Genomic DNA, 20,069 nt, shown 5'->3' with positions numbered 1-20,069 from the left:
GGTGGTTTTGACCCTTTTGCTCGTCTGAAATTTCTACATTTTTCCTCTTAAGTTGAAGAAAACAGCGATGCTTAATTAGTTCCATTGTTTTGCCTCCTTGGTGTTGGGTTTTCTGCATTTATTAAAACCTTCCGTTTCATTTTTTTCGTTTGTTAAAATATCATCAACTACCGGTTCACTTATTACATAACATTTGTACAATCAGTTCTAAGCAAATAAAAGAGAAAGAAGCATTCAAATCACTTATACATACATACATAGGTCCTCACTGGCCTTTCAAACTGAAGAATCAGTGGTTTGAAATGTAGAAGGGCACTTGGAACTGAATGTTTGAGATTGAGGGCGGTTGGGCTTGGATTTTCCGCGGTTGAAAAACTTGGTTGTCCATGATGGTGGAGAAACACAAGTACACCTGGGGCAAAGCTCAAGTGCAAGATTGAGCAGACCAGTGCAAGCTTTCAGGAGTCTATAATATAGTGGGGAATATGAGAGCGCAAAAATAATAACTGGGAGGAATGCAACCGAGTATAGGACAATTTTGGTCCACCTTTCCTTATTCTGTATCATAAGGATGACTGTTGCACCAAATGCCACCATCATCATGGACACGGAAAGGATTAAAAACGTAAAACCGAGCATCAGCTTTCGAAGAAGAGACTTCTTGAAGTCTTGTAACTGAAATGGAGATGTGAGGATTGAGAGAAATGTGATGACAGATGTCAAGGCGTAAGTGAGGGAGATTACATCCGCCAGGGTGAAAACCACGAAGAATGGTTGAGAAAGGAGGAGTGGGATACCAGTGCTTTGATTTGGTCCTCCTGGTATAGTGTAGGCTGCAGCAAAGGCAACGGTAGCAATAAGAACAGCCACAATGGTGCAGTTTTCAGCGGTGCGCTTCAGCCATTCTTTGGCTTCCTCATGAAGTTCACAGTAGTTGGAAGCAAATAATTCATCTGCAGTCTGGTTGTTATGGTTGAAGACCTTGAGGAAATGGGATTTAGAGTATTCCTTCACACGCTGCATATAGAAGAAAAACCACATGAACCACTAGTACTATCATTTTTGGGCCATTATCATCATATTAACTCAAGCTACTGGATCATGGACCCTAACAAGATTATGAATGGGGTAGTGGAAGTGCACCTCAAACAAGAGCAACTCCTCTTGCAATTGGATTGCAGGGGATCGTGATTTTCTCGAGACATAGCGTTTTCCTTTCTTTCCTACCATATGCAGAATGGAGTTCCCTTTAGCGTCTGTTGCCCGTAGTAGCCTCCTTGCTGGCATTTCCATCTTGACCACCCTATCAAAAATCTCTATCTGGCGGTAATTGATCGCTACATGAAGTATGTTCCTTCCTTGGTCATTATAATGCTCAATTGCCTGAGGGTACTTCTTGAGTATTTCATCGATAATCTCTGGAATGCCTGACATTGTTGCCAAAAACAATGGAGTTTCCTTGTTCCTGATATTGTTGAATCTAGTTCTATTGACTTCTGGAGAGGTTTTTCCTTTCTTCTCATCTGGGTGTTGCAGGGCAATAGAGGGATCCACTTTTGCCTTTTCTTTTGATGATACCGATGAGTCTCCTCCTTTCTCTTGCACAGAAATGGACCCTCGGTCCACTGCTTGAGGATTCGTAGCCTCCCAGGAAGTATCACTTTCTAGTAACTTACTGGCAAGTTCGCGAGCTGCATCATATCTATGCTTTTCTTCCAAAAGTGCTTCCCAAATGGGCCATCTAAAGCGTGATTTAGCTTTTCAATAAAATAAAAGTTAGTAGTTCCCTTATATTTATCATGAAAACTTCTCAAGAACGAAGAACAATAAATTCAAATGCTTCATATGAATGACAGCGCAAAAGACCCTCTATGGATAATACTAAGAAAAGATTGTGTAAGCCAAATTCCAGGTTCATTTTTACACAGAAACTTAAGAAAAAAAACCTAAATTCATTTAATTTGTTGAAGTTAAGAACATGTTTGATAACAATTCTTAAAAATAGTTTTTTTTTGGAAAACATATTTGATAGACTTTTGTTACAAAATAGTTTTTTCAGAATTTATTCTCATAACAAGTTATTTTTTATAATAAATTTTAGGTGTTTTTAATTATTTTTTATACTTTAAACAACCATGGGAAAGATGGAGAATACTTTGAAAATATTTGCATTGTAGGTGGGTGTATAATAACTTTATATTGAGAATAAGTAAAGAAAATTGTTTCCATATATATTTGAGTTGATAAATAAAATGATTTTCAAATATTATTTTTTTATAATTAAGAACCATTTAAATTAAGAAAATTTTGTTTTTAAAAATAACTGACTACTATTCCCTTTTTTTTTTATAATTGTCTTAAAAAATGTTGTGAAACTCTCAAATGTTCCTTTAAAAATTAAAAAAAATAAAATAAAAAATTACAATTTTTATGGGACAAAAAAAGAAAAAAAAAAGAGAGCATTCAAATGTGCCGTAAATCTGCCCTAGTGGAGGGCTAATTAAACAAATGGTAATTTTCTTCGCATATCAGCATTTAAGACATTAGACAAAGAACATAAACAGTAGAGTACCAGAGTCCCAAGAACCTACCAACAGATTTAAGATCTTGACACCGACCTCCCCTGGCCTTGTTTGAAATACCTGAAAAACGCTTGGTTAGTATGAATTCCACGATGTAATTCTTCAGGAAAAAAAAAAGAATAAAAAAAGACCATGGAAAGTGAAAAACAGATAGTATGACAAACAGAGAGACTGATGGAATTTGGAAAACCTTTTCTTAGTTCTGTCAAAAGGAAGAGAAAAAAAAGGCATTAATATTCAATTTGCTATTATCAAAAGGAACGTAAGCCAAAGCTATACCAAGGCAAGGACCACAAGCCCTCTTCTGATTTTTTAACGACTTTTCAAAGTATTTGGGCACATACTGAAAGCCCTTATGAAAATTATAACAGTGCCAAAAGAACTTAATTAATCCGGTGAGTGGAGAAGAGAATAAAGATACTATACAAGAGTAGATGAATCGCCTCAGATGTCCGTGTTCGCATCCACTGAGAAATGCCGATGGGTTGCATGCTAGATGTTGAAGAGCCGTCATTTGGTTAGAGTCCCAGGCGCTAATTAAATCTCCATATCTTTCTGCTATCAACAGCGCCAAGTCTGTTCACATAGTTTTTAACAGAAATGAAAGAAACAACTATATTAGCACTAGATTAGAGGTACAAAAGAGGAAATCAACTCAAAATTCAATCTAAATTAATTAAGATTTTCACTAATTAAAATACTTATGAGGTAATCCATCTTCTTTCTAGTGGTTTACTGACAACTCACCAAAATTCTCAGTAAATACGGAAATATGGAGAATAGTTGTTCCATCATTCCTCCGCAAACAGGCTTTACGATCTTCTTCAGTTTCAAAATCCATACGGTCAAGCTTCTCAGCTAGTAGCTTGAACATTTCATCTTTCCCGTACCGGACCGCCCGAAAGAGAGGTGTCTCTCCAAGGATGTTACGAGCAGTAAGCAACTCCGGAGCTCTGTTCAATATTTCAGTGGCAACGTCAGTCATGGCGTTGTAAGTGGCTACCTCGTGGAGGATAGTGTTGTCCACATCGTTTTTAGTGTTGGCGAGTCGCTGGTTAAGACTGGGGGGCAACAGTTGCAGTAATTCGAGCGCGAGATCACACTGCTTGGAGTAACAGGCCATATGGAGAACGGTGTCTTTATGTATGGTGATTTTGTGCAATGGACCTTCGTCCTCTGGAAGGAAACCCAACACATCCTTGGGGTTCTTCTCCATCAGAGCACGGTACAAATTCCCGTTGAGTTGGTGGATGTCCGCCATGGGAGGTTCTTCAGAGAGGGAGACCAGAGTGGGGGTGTGGCTCGGATGCAATTGTATATATAATAATAATAATAATAATAATAATAATAATAATAATGTCTTGTAGTTCCATAATTAAATGGAAAGGAGTAAAAAGACAGTTTTTTCAATAATGTTTTTTTTGGATCTTTACAAGTAAAATGACATTGCTGTTAATATTTGATAGTAAAAAGAATAGCTTGCGTATGAGTAATAAATGTTAATTTCTAGTTTTAAAAAATATTGTAAAAAGTTGATTTTAGAAATTAAAACACTTTTGACGTACCTTAGAAATAATTATATATTCATTTTTAGTATGGATGTTTAAGTTAATTTGATAATTTAGAAAAAGTTTTAAGTTAATTTTATCAAACATTCTTACTACTTATATTTAATTCCATAAAAATATTAAATAAAGAAAAAATATTAATAAAAATAATTTTGTTATGTTTGATTTTATTATAATAAATACAAGAGAAAAAATATAATTAAAATTAATTTAAAAATTATAAAATTTTAAGTTATTTAATATTTATAATGAAGATGAAAAATAAGTTAAATAAGATTGAAATGATATATAAAAATAATTTATTACCTTTAAATCTATATAAACTTTTAAGTTTGAAATAAGTAATAATTCATTTCTCACAAAATTCTTTTTATTTATTTATTTTACTTTTTGTCTCTATTTTATTTTCCTCGTATTTTTCTTTAATTTTTTTGGGAATCAAATATAGTTTTAAAGTAAAAATTATGTAATAAGTTTTAAATTAATTTTATAATAATTAAATAAAAATCAATTTAAGTTGTTAAATAAAAAATCTTTAAGTTTTACAAAATATCTTATTAATTTAATAATATAATAATAATACTGCCTGTAATCAAGGTATTGGCTTATAAATGGGAAGTTGATTGCTTCAAATTCATAGGCTGTGGATACTATTAAGCTTCAATTTACATAAAAACTTAAATTGTTAGATAATATTGAACAGATTATACATGTGAAATTGATTTTGACTAAAATCTTTTAAACACCTTAGTCTTATGGTTATTGTTATGCATGTGGTAAATGGAACTGGAAAATGGAAAGATTCGTATAAATTTTACCATTCATCACACCGTATGGAAAACTATTAGGTGTGAATATGGAGAATCATAGGTATGAATATCACACAATATGGAAAAACATTAGGTGTAAATATGGAAAATTTGTAGGCATGAATATGAAGAGATGTTGCATGTTACGCACATGATGTGATGTCATGGCAGTGACATCATGGCCATGTTGCCATGTGGGGCCATGTGAAATGAATTGTTTAATAGGATGTTGAAATGAATAGTCCTTTAAGGTGGAGCATCCCAAATCATGGACAGAGGAACATTGCAGTGATTTCAAGAACGCTCAGTGTTTATCCACCCTCCTTAGTCCATTCCATTTCACAGTGATGGAAAGAAGCATTGGTCACCATTACCCTCATTCTTAGCTTTCCTATTTTGAATTTTTGTTGTGTTTACATGTAAATATATATCTTGAGAAATTTTTTAGTTAATTTAATATTTTAATTTTAGTATCTTTAATATATACTAGTTAAAAAAACATGTGCCATGCACTTGAGATAACACTTATTATAAGACAAAATGTAATTTTTTAATATTTTTATAAATATAAAATAAACAAGTATGAAACTATTATAAATATATATTAGAGTTGTACTGACTTAATAAAAGAGGATATTTAAAATATATATTTGAAAACAAAAAGAAATCTATTCTTGTGAAAGAAAATATAAATATGAAAATGTACTCTATATGTTTAAGAAAAGAGTACAATTTAAACATATATCTATAAATAACAAAAATTACATGATTTGAATTGTTCATTTATTAACCTTTCTATCATTCCCATAACTCTAAAAGTTGAGGTTGACTGTTATCACTTTCAAATTTATAAACATGGGAGATTGGTTATAATTAATAATAACTTAAAACCATTTTCTATTTATATTTCCAAAACTAACTTTTTTACCTTTATTGTGTAATTATCAAATATATTTTTATTTTTTTTAAAAAAAATATTAAATATATTTATTTAATTATTGGAAAATTATATATATGTGTTATGTATAAAAATAGAAAACGTAAAAGGTATATTTGAATTGGATTTTAATCTTTATCACTTTTGTTTTTAGCTTTGACATGCACAATAATCATGTGGACACAAGGAACCTTCTCGAGAAAATGAACTCATCCATTTGGTACATTATGGGATGGGCCTTTAAGGTAGTTCAGGTGGTTGGAAGTTAGAAAATATGAATGATAACAAAGTAGACTTAACCATCCAAGTCTTCCCTCTTTGTTTGGATAAGTGACTAATGCACTTGCACTTGTCGACATTCATGGAGCAGTCATGTTTAGGCGACCACATGATGTTTATGTATTCATGATAACATAACCACTGTTATGTATTCATGATGTTTAGGCGACTAGAAAATGAACCCATCCATTTGGTGCATTATAGGATAGGCCTTCAAAGTAGCTCAAGTGGTTGGAAGTTAGAAAATATGAATGATAACAAAATAGACTTAACCATCCAAGTCCTACCTTTTTGTTTGGATGAGAGACCAATGCGCTTGCACTTGTCGACATCCATGGAGCTATCATGTTTAGGCGACCACGTGATGGTTATGTATTCATGATAACATAACCACTTTCATGTATTCATGATGTTTAGGAGACTGGAAAATGACTCATCCATCTGGTGCATTATGGGATGGGCCTTCGAAGTAGCTCAAGTGGTTGGGAGTCAGAAAATATGAATGATAACAAAACAGGCTTAACCATCTAAGTCTTCCCTCTCTATTTGGACAAGTGACCAATGCACTTGCACTTGTTGACATCCATGGAGTCGTCATGTTTAGGCAACCACGTGATGGTTATGTATTCATGATATATATACTCATTTATCTACAATTAATTGCACCTATATATGGGAAAAAAACAATACATGTACATCAAAATTTTCTATTAATTTGGATGTTTTTGGTGATCACATTTTGCTGTTTTATTTCCCATCATCTAGTGTGTTTAACACCATTAGGATTGATAAGCTACAGATTTAATTAATCAAGTATTAGAGCTACCGTATCCAGATCTTTCATATTCTCGATCATTTTGAGTATAATTCTTGCTTTTCTATCTCATGGTAATGTTTGGAAAGTACAATTTGCAGGGAAGAGGCACAAGGAACCAATTATTAGTAATTTAAAAAGAAAAACAAAGATAAATATAGAACTCACCTTCTTTGTCGTCTCAGCCTATTCAAGCACGGGAAATTCACCTATAATTAAAGAAATTTAAGAACCAAGATCAATAATAGCAATAAAGTATTTTTCACATGCCTAGAAATTGGGTTTAACCACCATAATCCCTATTATTGATTAGAGAAGTTCGTATATATAGTATTAGGAACTTTTTCCTCTATCTGATGTGAAATATTACATAAAAGTTAATATTTTAGGATTTCATAAAAAAAAAAAAAAAAAAAAAATTGCATAGATAACATTTGTAGTTTAATTAATTAACAATTTATATGGTTAAGTGACCATAATTAATACACTAGTTGTCATGTTTAGGTGAACACATGAAATTCATGCATTGTGCATTGATAATATATGTATACTCATTAGTCATTACTTGTAATATATACTACAATATTATACGTTGGAACCCAAACATTCAAAACTACTCAACTAACTTTATTATCATTTGAAAAATCCTTGCATTTACAACCACTAGAATTATGGAGTTAATGAGTTTCTTCAAAGATAATTATACCTTCATTTTTAATATGGATATTTAAGTTAATTTGATAATTTTAAAAAGTTTTAAGTTAATTTTATCAAACAATCTTACTACTCATGTTTATTGCTTCTAGAAAAATACTAAATAAAGAAAAACTCCTAAAAAAAATGGTTTTCTCATATTTTGTTATACCATGAAAAATGTGAAATAAAATATAATTAAAAATAATTTAAAAAAATTATATATATTTAAATTATTTTATATTTATATAGGAGATAAAAGAAGAAGATAAATGAGGTTGAAATGACATATAAAAATGATTTATTAATTGTAATTCTATTTATTATTTTCTTTCACTTTTTTTTAAAATTTTATTTTTCATCTCTATTTTTTTCCTTATATTTTTTCTTAAATTTTTGACATCCAAATATAATTTTAGTAAAAATTAAGTAATAAGTTTTTAATTAAAAACAATTTAACTAAAAATTAACTTAATTGTGGGTTCAAATTCATTGGCTTGGATATAATATTAAGCTTCAATTTACATAAAAAATTAAATTGCTAGATAATGCTAAACAAATTGTAGATGTGAAATTAATTTTCTCTATAGTCTTTTAACTCCTTAATCTTATGGTTACCTATTATGCATGAGCTAAAGGGAATTGAAAAATGGAAAGATATGTACAAGTTGTAAGTATAGTCACTATTATATGAAAAATTGTTAGGTATGAATATGGAGAAGAGTGGAATGTTAGGCACATGATGTGATGTAATGATGCTTACAATGTGGGATCAGGTGAAATAATTTGTTTACTAGGTGTATGGTTCAGGTTCTCTCAATTAGAGAAATTTAATATTGAAATTATAGGTCTGGCTTTCTTGTTATCAATGAGATTTGGCGGGTGTAAAAGGGGGGAATTTTGTGGAAATCGAAACTTCTTGCAAGAAGACAATATATAGGTAGTCAAAACATATTCATATTTTCATTTCTATAAAATTCCCATAGTGAATCATGATGGACCTTATCATGCCCCTTACTTATCATGCTCCCTTGATGACTATCAATTTTGGTAACTTTTCTTAACTAGATTGTAGTCGTTCAATGCAAATAGAAAGCAACCTTTTTTAAAATGATTTGAAGATTGTTAGCAAGCATTTAAGTGACCTTGTCCAAAACATAATTTGGTTGTCCAGAAATGCGGATCAAACCTTATGTCACTTATATAAATATATCTTAATATTTAGATTTTTTTTTAATTTATTTTATATTTTATCTTAGTAACTTTGATTTTATATATACTAGTTAAAAAAAGCACATGCCATGCATCTAAGATAATACTAAATTATAAGATAAAATGTCTTTTTTTTTAATATTATATATATATATATATAAGTTGTAGTACTTATGAAAATAGTACATTTGAAACATATATCTACAAACAACAAAAGTTTAGTGTTTGTAAATCTTTAGCCTAGTTTATGGATGCAAATTGTCATTTTTAATGGATATTGTCCAAGCCATCTTCATTATAAATTTCTTTAATAACAAATTTGCTTGATGTCCAATTTGTATCGTGCATTTAACTAACCTTTGAAAAAAAGGTATGGGACTTGTTATAATTGTTAAAGTTGAGGTTGATTATAATCACTTTCACATTTGTAAACATGGAAGATAACGAGAGGTTATAAAAATAAAATAACTTTAAATACTTTTCTATTTCTATTTCTAAAATTAAAATTTGGAAATAATTTCTCATCACGTCTAGTGATTTGTTCTACTTTTTGTTTTTAAAGTTTAATGATAAAAAAAATCATATAATAATGAATATATAATAAATTTATTGATTTTAATATTTTTTTTAAACAAAATTTTAAAATAAAAATTGTTAATTAATGATATTGGTATCTTTCACACAAATACTAAAGAATGCTGGAAAATTGAAAAAATTGGAATCACCAAAATAATAATAAAAAAATAGTGGGAAAAACATTGAATTTTTTACTTGTAATATTATGTAATTATCAAATATATTTTTCTTTTAAAAAGTACAATCAAAACTATTAAATATATTTCTCTAATAATTTAAAAATAATATTTCTATGTATAAAAATAGAAAACATAAAAAATATATTTAAACGTGATTTTAATCTTCATCGGTTTTGATTTTACCTTTGGATACCACAACCATGTGGACATGAAGGGATCTTTGTGAGAAAATGAGTCCATTCGTTTGTGTTCAGAAGTTAAAGAGAGAGGTATTCACTCGCCAAGGTTAAAGATTTCTTCACAATAATAATCACTACTTAACAATAATAACAACTTGACAAAAATTGAGGATGATAATCTAAGAACATTCAACCAAAAAAGGAACACCAAATATGAAGTAAAAAAAACCCTCTAAATTAAGGTTAAAAATCACGAAGAAAATTTCTTCTACTTCACTAAAATGAGGACACAATAATTAATTTTTCACAGGTTTCTCCACCTTGAAAACTTATATAAATATCTCAATGTTTGAGGTAGGAATCCATCACCCCAAAAATCAATGAACATAAGGAAATCATGGAGAAAACATACCACAAGAACTTTCCCAAAAGATTAATGAAATAACTTGTGATTTCACCTTTGAATTCTAGAATAGTGTCCAAAAAACAACCCTAATTTTCTTTCCTTTTCTCAATCACCTCTTCTTTCATAATACCAAAGACATATATATATTTGGGCTTAGGAAATACCCAAATATAAAATAACCTACTACATAATACATATGGGCTTAGGAAACTTTTATGGGCTAAACAAACTTAGCCCAACAATTTGATGAATTATGACATGGGACTTCAAAATAGCTCATGTGGTTGGAAGTTAGAAAAATATTTTGAATGATAACAAAGCTAGTTGCACCATCCAAGTCTTTCCTCTTTGTTTGACGGACCAATGCAATAATACTTATTGATATGTAGTTGTCATGTTTAGGCGACCACATGATAGCTTGTTATGCATTTATAATACACCAGTCATTATTTACAATTAATTGTACATATCATATGGTGTAAGAAATATAAAAATTATATTTGAAAGCCATCTTGACTTTTTAAAGGATGGGAATAAACCAAGAAATCATTTTTAAGAAAATAAGTGGATCCATTTCATGCATCATTTGGGGATAGAGATTAGTGGATACTTTAAATGATAATAAACTAGTCTTAGTCAAGGCCGTTTTGCTCCATGTGTGTGTATGGGTGTATTATGGAATGGTGGGGTTCAAAATAACTCTGGTAGTTGAAAATTAGGAAATATTTTGAATGAAAACAAAGCTAAGGTAGGTGCACCATCTAAACCATCTCAAAAGTTGTATTATTATGCATATGATGTAATGTTTGTTGTCTAGTCATGTCATGATAGTGATGTTAAGGCCAGTTTGCCTCGCGTGCGCGCGCGCGTGTGTGTGTGGAATGGTGGGGTTCAAAATAACTCTAGCAATTGGAAATTAGAAAACATTTTGAATAGTAAAAAAGCTAAGGTAGGTGCACCATCTAAAAATTATTATGCATATGATGTGATGTCTATTGTCTCGTCATGTCACGATGGTGATGTCAAGGCCATTTTGTCCTATGTGTGTGTGCGCGCACACATTATGGAGTGGTGGGGTTTAAAATAACTCTGGTAGTTGAAAATTTAAAAATATTTTGAATGGTAACAAAGTTAGGGTAGGTGCACCATTTAAATCATTTCAAAAGTTGTATTATTATGCATATGATGTGATGTCAGTTGTTTAGTTGTGTCACAGTAGTCATGTCAAGGCCATTTTTCCCTATGTGTGTGGGGACGACATCTTTAAATTTGCAAATTTTTTTTTTCAAAATCTCATGAAAGAGGTAATTAATTTGGGGAAAAATTAAACTTCTTACCATTCATAAGAAGACAATGGATATTATACGTACTTATATTTTTTTCATTTATGAAGGATTCCCTTATTGGATGATGATAGATGTGGGTTGATGTCAATTCTGACAACTTTCCTTGGCTAGATTGTGGTTGTCCATGCAAATAAGAAAAAACTCTTTTAAAAGACTAAAGGTTGTTGGCTAGTAGTTAAGTAGACACATCCAAAACCTTATTTGCTTAGTTGGAAACATGTAGCCCCATCCGGCTTACATAAATATATCTTAATATTTTAGAATTTTGTAGTTAGTAACAAAAATAATTTTTCAAAACAAAATAAAAGGAAGACAACTTCATAAAAAAAAAAAAAAAAGTTGTTTTCATTTATTTATTTAGATAAAAACATGTAAAATTTTTTTTTAAAAAAAACTTCAAAAAGTAAAGAAAATAGAATAAAGACTCATTTAGATTAGCTTTCTATTTTTAGCTTTAGGTAGAAGTTGAAAACTGAAATCAAAATCATAATTTCTAGACAATTAATTAATATATTGTACTCTCATTGATATTAAATACTAAGTTGTAAAAAGTAAACAATGGAAGAAAGAGGTATAACCCATGCATGAAAAAAATATGATACATGCGATTTGGAAAAAATAAATTATTGTGACATCTTATATAAATCATAATATAAAATTATTTTACAACGCTCTTTTAATTTTAAAATAACAAAAAATTGAAGTTCATTTGTTCTAGTTTTCTCTCCTTCCTACTTACGGCTTTAAAAACATGCTATCTTTTAGGTACCAAAGTTTCTTAATTCTGGAGTTGAATTTTTTCCCTTTATGAAGTACTAAATGCTATTGGTTCCTTGTTTTCCTTCCACCCATGGCCTACCACATCACCATGGTTTCGTTGTGCACAATCTTCATATTAAGTTCAATAGTTGAGGAAAATCCTCATCTCAAATTTTTACATTCATTTTAGGCCAAAGAAATTAATAATGAATTTTTAAAATATTATAAGCCAATTGTTGGTATTTTAAAATTTTTTTGCTTACAAATTTAAGATGTTGGGTAATACATCCCATCTTATGCTCCAAATGGATAAGATGTGACTTATTACCTAACAACTTAAAATTGTAAGCAAATAGATTTTAAATAATATGTATATTTATTTTTATATTTTTTAATTATTGAGATGTTATATTTTAAATATGTAAAACAACATTTAGATTATGTTTGATTCTTGAAAAATATTAAGGAAAAAACGTCATGGGAAATGATTTTCTAATGTTTGGTTGTACTATAGAAAAAACAAAAGAAAATTAAAAATAATTAAAATTAGTTAGAAATGTGTACATTTTTAAATTATTTAATCTTTATATAAAAAAAGTTAAAACAAGTAAAGTGAATTTGAAGTAGCATATAATAATAATCTATTGACTTTAAATCTTATATTTCTTCATTTTTTATTTTTTCAACTTTTCGTTTCTATTTTTATTCTTTTATATTTTCCCTCAAATTTTTCAAAAACCAAACATAACTTTAAGATTTCTCAGATATAATTCAATTTTAGAATTTCTATATAATTTTTTATTTTTTCTATTTTTATAACATAAAATTTTTTTATTTAAGCTACAAAACAGTTCATTATCTTAATATCGTAAGCTCTGACTCCTTATGTTTCTTAAACTATCTCTAATTATATGCATACTAATTTGAGAAGCCCAAAATTTCACCTTTGTTAATTAGTCTCAAAATGATGGATAGTGAGAATCATGGACAAGAAGCTCTTTCGGTGCTCATTTGGCAGACCACTCTAATTATATGCATACTAATTTGAGAAGACTAAAATTTCACCCTTGCTAATTAGTCTCGAAATGATGGATAGCGAAAATCATGGACAAGAAGTTCTTTGGGTGCTTGTTTGATAGGCCATGAACATTTATTTTGCTTTTGACAATATGCACCATTTTGAAAATGCATTGATGGAGCATTAATCTCTTGTTCCTCTCCAAAATAAATAGTTGTATGGTAGGTCATGAACATTTATTTTACTCCATATATGTACCATTTTAAAAATGCATTGATGGAGCATTAGTTTCTTGTCCCTCTCTAAAGACAAATCTTTGTTTGGTAGGTCATGCAATATTTTCAAAGTGAATGGATCATTAAATTTGAAATATTACTGATTTATAGTCTAATAATCAAATCAATGGCTAAATAGTGGTCAAACAAATAATGTCATAAATATATAATTTATATAGTGTTAAAATTAAAAATAATTATAATAAGTGAAAATATATATAAATAATTAAAATCTTATAAATATTTTATTATTTTATTTTTAATGTTACTATATTAATCACGATAAGGATAACATGCAAACGTATGAAAAAATTTTATTTCATTAAATAGAATAATTATAATATTTAATTATTAAAAAAATATCATAAATAAAAAGTCAAATAAATTTCTTAAATTATTAATTTTATATTTTATTAAATTTTATTGTTCTGGCGTATATATTCGTTACAAATAATTCATATATTTCCATCACAGATAAACTTATATATTAAGGGCTTAATATATTAAGTGTTTTGAAAGAGGTTGGAGTAAGCCAATTTTGCTGTCTGATCTTTGATGAAGGGCTCGGGCTGCCATTTGACAGTTAATAGTAGTAAAAAACCAACAATTCCTTATCTTTATTTTTAAGAGTAAGGGTAAGTTATTATTTTCATTTTTTATTTCATTTCATTAGGTGTATTTAAATATGGATTTGTTATTTCGTTGAAAAATATATATAATATAATAAAATATTATTTTAATAAAATATTATCAATACACAATGGTTCCAAGAAAATTATTTCATAAATATAAATATAATCGTGTGGATTCTATGAAAATTATCTCATAAAGGAATTTTTGAAAAAAAAAAAAATCAGAAAGTGAAAATCGGATAATCCCAACATTTTCATCCGGAAGGGGAGAGCAGAGCAGCATGGAAGTCAGTGATGGGTAGTTTATGTTTAGTCGCGATGGATTAATGGCATTGCACATGATAGTAGTAATTGGAGGGTTTCTAATAGTGATGATGGTGGTGTCCTGAGTCCTGACTAGCTAGTCTAGTCCCAATCAATGTGATGGCTACTAATTCATAGTACAGCAAGCTTTATTATCATTGAAAATATCTTAGAGAAGCCAACCACCAGAATTATGGAATCAACCGGTTTGTTCATAAGTGGATACCCCTTTCATAGAAATTATAGCTTATCTAAACTGACTTGAATTGTGAAATTAATAAGTTTCTTTCAAAATATCTTCTGGATTCCAACCACCACAATTATGAATTTGATTAAGTTTTGTTTAAGATATCTTCCCCGTAGCTTTCTTCAAAAATAAATGTACCGTTACAGTTATCAATTTCAACAATTAATTATGTGAATTGATGCAGGCCAGCACTGCCACAACTTAGCTATTGACTTCAAAGATGAAATGAGTGTAATCTTTATTTTCTCTTTTAAATGTCCTTTTTATTTTAACTTCACCCGGTTAGAGTCTTGGCTTTTACTTTAATGTTAGCTTGAGTTGTAATGACTTGCTCTCTATTATGTAAATATTGTCTATTCTAGTAATAGATACATGTTTAAAACATATTTATTTACTTAAGAAGAGTCACATGTAGTCACAATATATATAATATCAAAAACTTTTTTTTTTATTCAATATTGGAATATCATATTCATTCTCTCATGTAGACATATCTTCATTGTGTCTCATGAGATTACAAAGTCAATTAGGTAGATAAACATTATCTTCATTTGTTCGGGTAGGACTTGATAACCTTCACGGCTTTAAAACACCACACAATTGAGAAGAACCCACTACATTTATTATATTAGAAACTTCTTTCCCTAACTAATGTGCCTAAAGAAAATCGCCTTCAAGTTGATGATTGATGTCAATTAACTTAACACTGTTTCACTTTCATGACTTTCATATGATTCTAGGAATGGATTAGTTAGCTTTCTATAATGTCTTTAGTTATGAATGACACCCGCAGTGATAATTTGAAAATAAAATAATAAAAGGAAAATAGAGCAATAATAATAAATAAAATAATGAACAAAAAAATACTTATGTGGTAAAACCCTCTAATTATAATAGAAATCTCCACGAGATAAGACCAAAAAAAAAACTATCATAATGACAAAATTACAATATTTCTCTCAATTAGGAGGAAAGAATATAAAAGCTTACAAAAGGATAAATGTTTTGAGTATAAGGGGGGTATAGATCTCCTTTTATAATACAGGGAAGCTCTTCCTCTTTTCTTTCTTAATTGATGTGGAATGACTTCAACCTTAATGCTTTGTTGATTGTTTTCAAATAAGGATGACCTTCCAAATTCTTGGTTAGTCTAAGTTGAGTTTTGAAGGAAGGCACATGGATAAACCTTTGTATATGATCTTAGCCTTGCAAGCTAGTTGCTTGCTTAGAAAAAGTTGTCAAAGTTTCGTAGTCTATATAGTGAGTAGCAATAATGATCTAACTAAAATCATGAGGGTCCATTAGACTCAAAATGGATAATATTTACATGAGAGAGATAAATAAATAATGAAAGAGAGCGGGTTACTATAAATTGTATTAGAATCAATCGTTAACTCGATTGTGAGACTATGTTTGTCTGACCCTACATAGGATATTTGCTTGTTTAAATGACTCCTTAATTGTGTGGGATATAATAAAGATATTGTGTTTATATGAGAAATGAATGTAAGATGTCACATCAGATAAGAGAAGAAATTATTGAAATTATATATGCAGCAGGATCTTTATACTTGTGCTAACATGTTTTAAAGACATGAAGATATTATTTTGACATTGTGGTATGGAAATATATATATATATATATATATATATATATATATATATATATATATATTGTTGTGTGCAAGGAGGAAAATATCGCGATATTCTTGCAGAAATATCGGTCTGACGATTTTTCGGGATAAATCTCGAGAAATCGGCGATATATCGCAATATATCGGCATTTTGGCGAGAAAGTCAACTATGCTACAGTGTCCCCCTTTTGTTTGAAATTGCATCCGAGAGGATTTGAACCCCAAACCAAAAGGATTAGGGTTCTGTCCTCTTGCCAACTGGGCTAACTCGCCCTTGTAATATAAAATGCATTACAGATATATATACTTAAAGTCGTTATATAAAGAAAATGTTAAAAGAATATTTTAAAGAGCAAATTAATTATAATTATTTTATAATTAAATGCAAAATTTTCTTTTAATTAATTACCAAAAATATAAAAATTATATAATTTTATTCATAATGTTTTTAATATCATTAATTAAATATTAAAAATTATATATATATATATATATATATATATATATATATCATAATTTATTTTATATTGTTTAATACAATTGAATTAAATGGATCATATTTTAATATTAATATATATTTTAAAATTAGACATATTATAATCAAATATCATAATATTATATATAATTTAATAATAAATGTACACTTATAAAATTCATATTTTTATCGATGCATACGATATTATTATATGATAAATCATGTTATACATATATCAAAATTTTCAATAAAATAACTTTAAAATGTCTATTATACTTCTAATTATATTATTATGAGATTTTCCTTACATTTTCATGAATTTTTAACAATTTTAAGTATCTACCGATATATCTCCGATATATCCAATATATCTCCGATATATCCGATATATCCGTAAAATCGAATTACCGATATATCCGTGATTACAGATATTTTCATCCTTGGTTGTGTGGAGGTGGGGAGGAGAATGTAACAATATAAAAGGAATGATAAATTTTGGAGCCAAATAATGCATCGTGGGAGCAAAATAAATTCTTCCCATTGCCAAATGGTATCATGGCAGGCAAGAATAGTATATTTGGGAGCAAAATTTCTTACATCCTGTTCTTGCACATATGGTACAAAACATTGAGGTCAATGTACAAACACACAAGACTTGGGTATAACCATAGGAGACTCAGAGTACAAACTTTTCAAATTCCTTATAAATCTATATTTGGAAGATGAATTAGAGACATAAGAAGCAAGCGTGTAATGTAGGATAGAGGAATTGGACAAATTAGGAGCACACTTGGGAGACATTGGAGTGGAACGAGACAATTCTGGAGTTAAATAAATAAATAAAAGTTCAAAATTCATACTTTTTAACTTTCAACAGTACTTTTATGTTTCCAAATAGATAATTTAATCATATAAGTAATTTTAAATTTTAAAATGAGTTAAAACCATGTCTTTTTAAAAATACATTTTTTAAAATAATTATTTCAAAGTACAAAAAGATGAGATAAAATATAAAAAAGTAAAACTTAGGTACAATTTAATGAAACGAGGGTATAAAGTTATAACACGATCCAATAGACTTAAAAATGCTTTATTTTTTAAAATCATTAAGTATATTATTTATAGATAATATTTTTATTTTTGCTCTTTATGTATTTAGATTTTTATTTAATTTATTATAATTAACCATTTATTATATATTTTCAATTTATGATACCATGTCTAGAAAATAGTTAAAATCAATAAATATTGAGAGATGAAAGAATGAAAAAATTTGCACTTAAAAAAAAAGTGTCAACAGAGAAAGTAAGAGAAAAAAAAATAACAAAAAGAAAGATGACTTGGGATAATAGAATAAATAGTATGAAATAAAATAAATAAATAAGAAAAGTGATATTTAGGGTTGAAAGGTCGAAGAGGTGACGTGAGAGAATTTAATAATAATAATAATAAAAAAAGCGGCACGATGTGTTTGTGATTTAAAGAAAATGCTAAATTTTGAAATTATTATTTTGATTGCTGTTCAAATTATTATATTTTTAATTAGTTTTGGTCTTGTCTTTGTCGATGGGATTGGGTTTAATCCAGGGAATTTGTTGGTTTATACAGCTCATAAGAAGACTTTATGAGGTGCGGCCGTGCGGGGTCAACATACAAAATCCAAGTGTTGAAAAGACAGGTCTGATTTGGCCTTTTTTGGTTGCATTTGGTGCGAAAGAGATATATTTAATTTATGGAAATTGGAGGTTTTCACAGCTCACCAGAAGACTTCATGGTGTGAGTCCACATTTTTTAAATGGGACAAATCTGGTGTGAGAGGGGCATTTAATTTGGGGAAATTGGAGGTTTTGACAGCTCATAAGAAGATATTTTATTATCCAGTGCTTAAAATAATTTGGCGAGAAAAAAAATATATTTTGTTAATAAAATTATAAATATTTTTAAAAAAAGAATCATATCATTATTTATTTTATATTTTTTATACATTTAAATTAAATATATTATTATTACTTGTTTTATCATTCTTTTTAGTTATTTCCAATATTTTTATCATTTTTAATCATTTTTTATTCAAATTTTCTTTTGATATTTCCAATATTTTCATAAAATTCAATCACTTATAATTTCATAATTTTTTATATTTTTATCCTTAGTTTATACATACTCGTATTTTTTTCTTTTATATAAAATTTCCTTATTGGATGAAGATTGACTTGGGTTTTTATCCTTGATTTGTTCGAGAATATATATATATATATATATATATATATATATATATATATATATATATATATATATTACATTTAAAAATATTGAAAAAGAATATTAGGTAAATGAGCATCCAAAATGGTTAAAACATTCTTTTTATAGATGAAGTGATAGATGAAGCATCAACATATATTATCCTTAATTCAACATCAGATAACCTCTTATTTTTAAACTATCATGCTTGTATTTGATATGTGGGAATATATATATATATATAATTATTATATTTTAAAAACATGAAACAATATTTAAGGTCTGGGAATTGTCCTCTCCTTTTGTATTTCCAGGATTCACCTATAACTCTAGGACAATAATCCGATGGCTAATGACTGCTTTATTGGTAATCATCTTATCATAAGTCTACTAATCTAATGATCACAATAGGGAAGATTATTCTTTCCATGCATTTGTGGTTGCTTTTGGATAGCTACTTTGTGGTTGTTGTTCCGTTAATACTGTACTTGGACGATGATCACTTGTACCATTATCTTTGCTTTTTTGAATAAGCCAAAAAGGAGAAGTTAATTGACATGCAACTAATTTACAGCTAATTGATATGCATTTTATTTGAAAAGCATTTTAAGAAAAGTGAGAGTTTGTTTGAACATATGATTTAATAACTTTTTTTATTATTATTTTTAATTTTAAAAACAAAACACATGGATGCACTTGTTGTATTCTTAGTCTCAAAAAAATAAGGTTTCATATGTTGTAACTTTTGCTACTTTAAATCTTAATATTTTTCGTTGAAACAACCTCTTAAAATTAAAACAAATATAAAACAAAAGAGCTTTTGTTATTCAAAAACTTTTTTTTAGGCATAAAAATGGTACCAGACAGTGTGCATTGGATAATATAAATCATAACCCACTTCAAAT

At 28.7% G+C, this 20,069-nt stretch overlaps 1 protein-coding gene across 1 annotated transcript; it reads right to left on the bottom strand.

Annotated features, from left to right (window-relative positions):
• Window positions 1–135: 135 nt before the first annotated feature.
• Window positions 136–3,855, bottom strand: LOC117923968. Its single transcript, XM_034842494.1, has 5 exons — window positions 3,330–3,855; window positions 3,009–3,158; window positions 2,592–2,642; window positions 1,144–1,757; window positions 136–1,017 (listed from the first exon to the last, which is right to left on the bottom strand). The coding sequence occupies exons 1-5, from the start codon at window positions 3,841–3,843 to the stop codon at window positions 277–279; spliced, it is 2,070 nt and encodes a 689-aa protein (XP_034698385.1). The 5' UTR covers window positions 3,844–3,855; the 3' UTR covers window positions 136–276.
• Between the last annotated feature and the right edge of the window lie 16,214 nt (window positions 3,856–20,069).

Source organism: Vitis riparia, chromosome 10 (assembly GCF_004353265.1).
Source record: "Vitis riparia cultivar Riparia Gloire de Montpellier isolate 1030 chromosome 10, EGFV_Vit.rip_1.0, whole genome shotgun sequence".
Lineage (NCBI taxonomy): Eukaryota > Viridiplantae > Streptophyta > Magnoliopsida > Vitales > Vitaceae > Vitis > Vitis riparia.
This window is presented reverse-complemented; position numbering and strand designations above follow the sequence as displayed.

Bases quoted from the DNA above. Each gene is read 5' to 3' on its own strand.
- LOC117923968 (XM_034842494.1), bottom strand. From the start codon at position 3,843: ATGGCGGACATCCACCAACTCAACGGGAATTTGTACCGTGCTCTGATG. The intron at 3,159-3,329 runs GTGAGTTGTCAG...CTATGTGAACAG, and splicing joins CGTATTTACTGAGAATTTTG to ACTTGGCGCTGTTGATAGCA. The intron at 1,018-1,143 runs GTGCACTTCCAC...TTCTATATGCAG, and splicing joins AGGAGTTGCTCTTGTTTGAG to CGTGTGAAGGAATACTCTAA.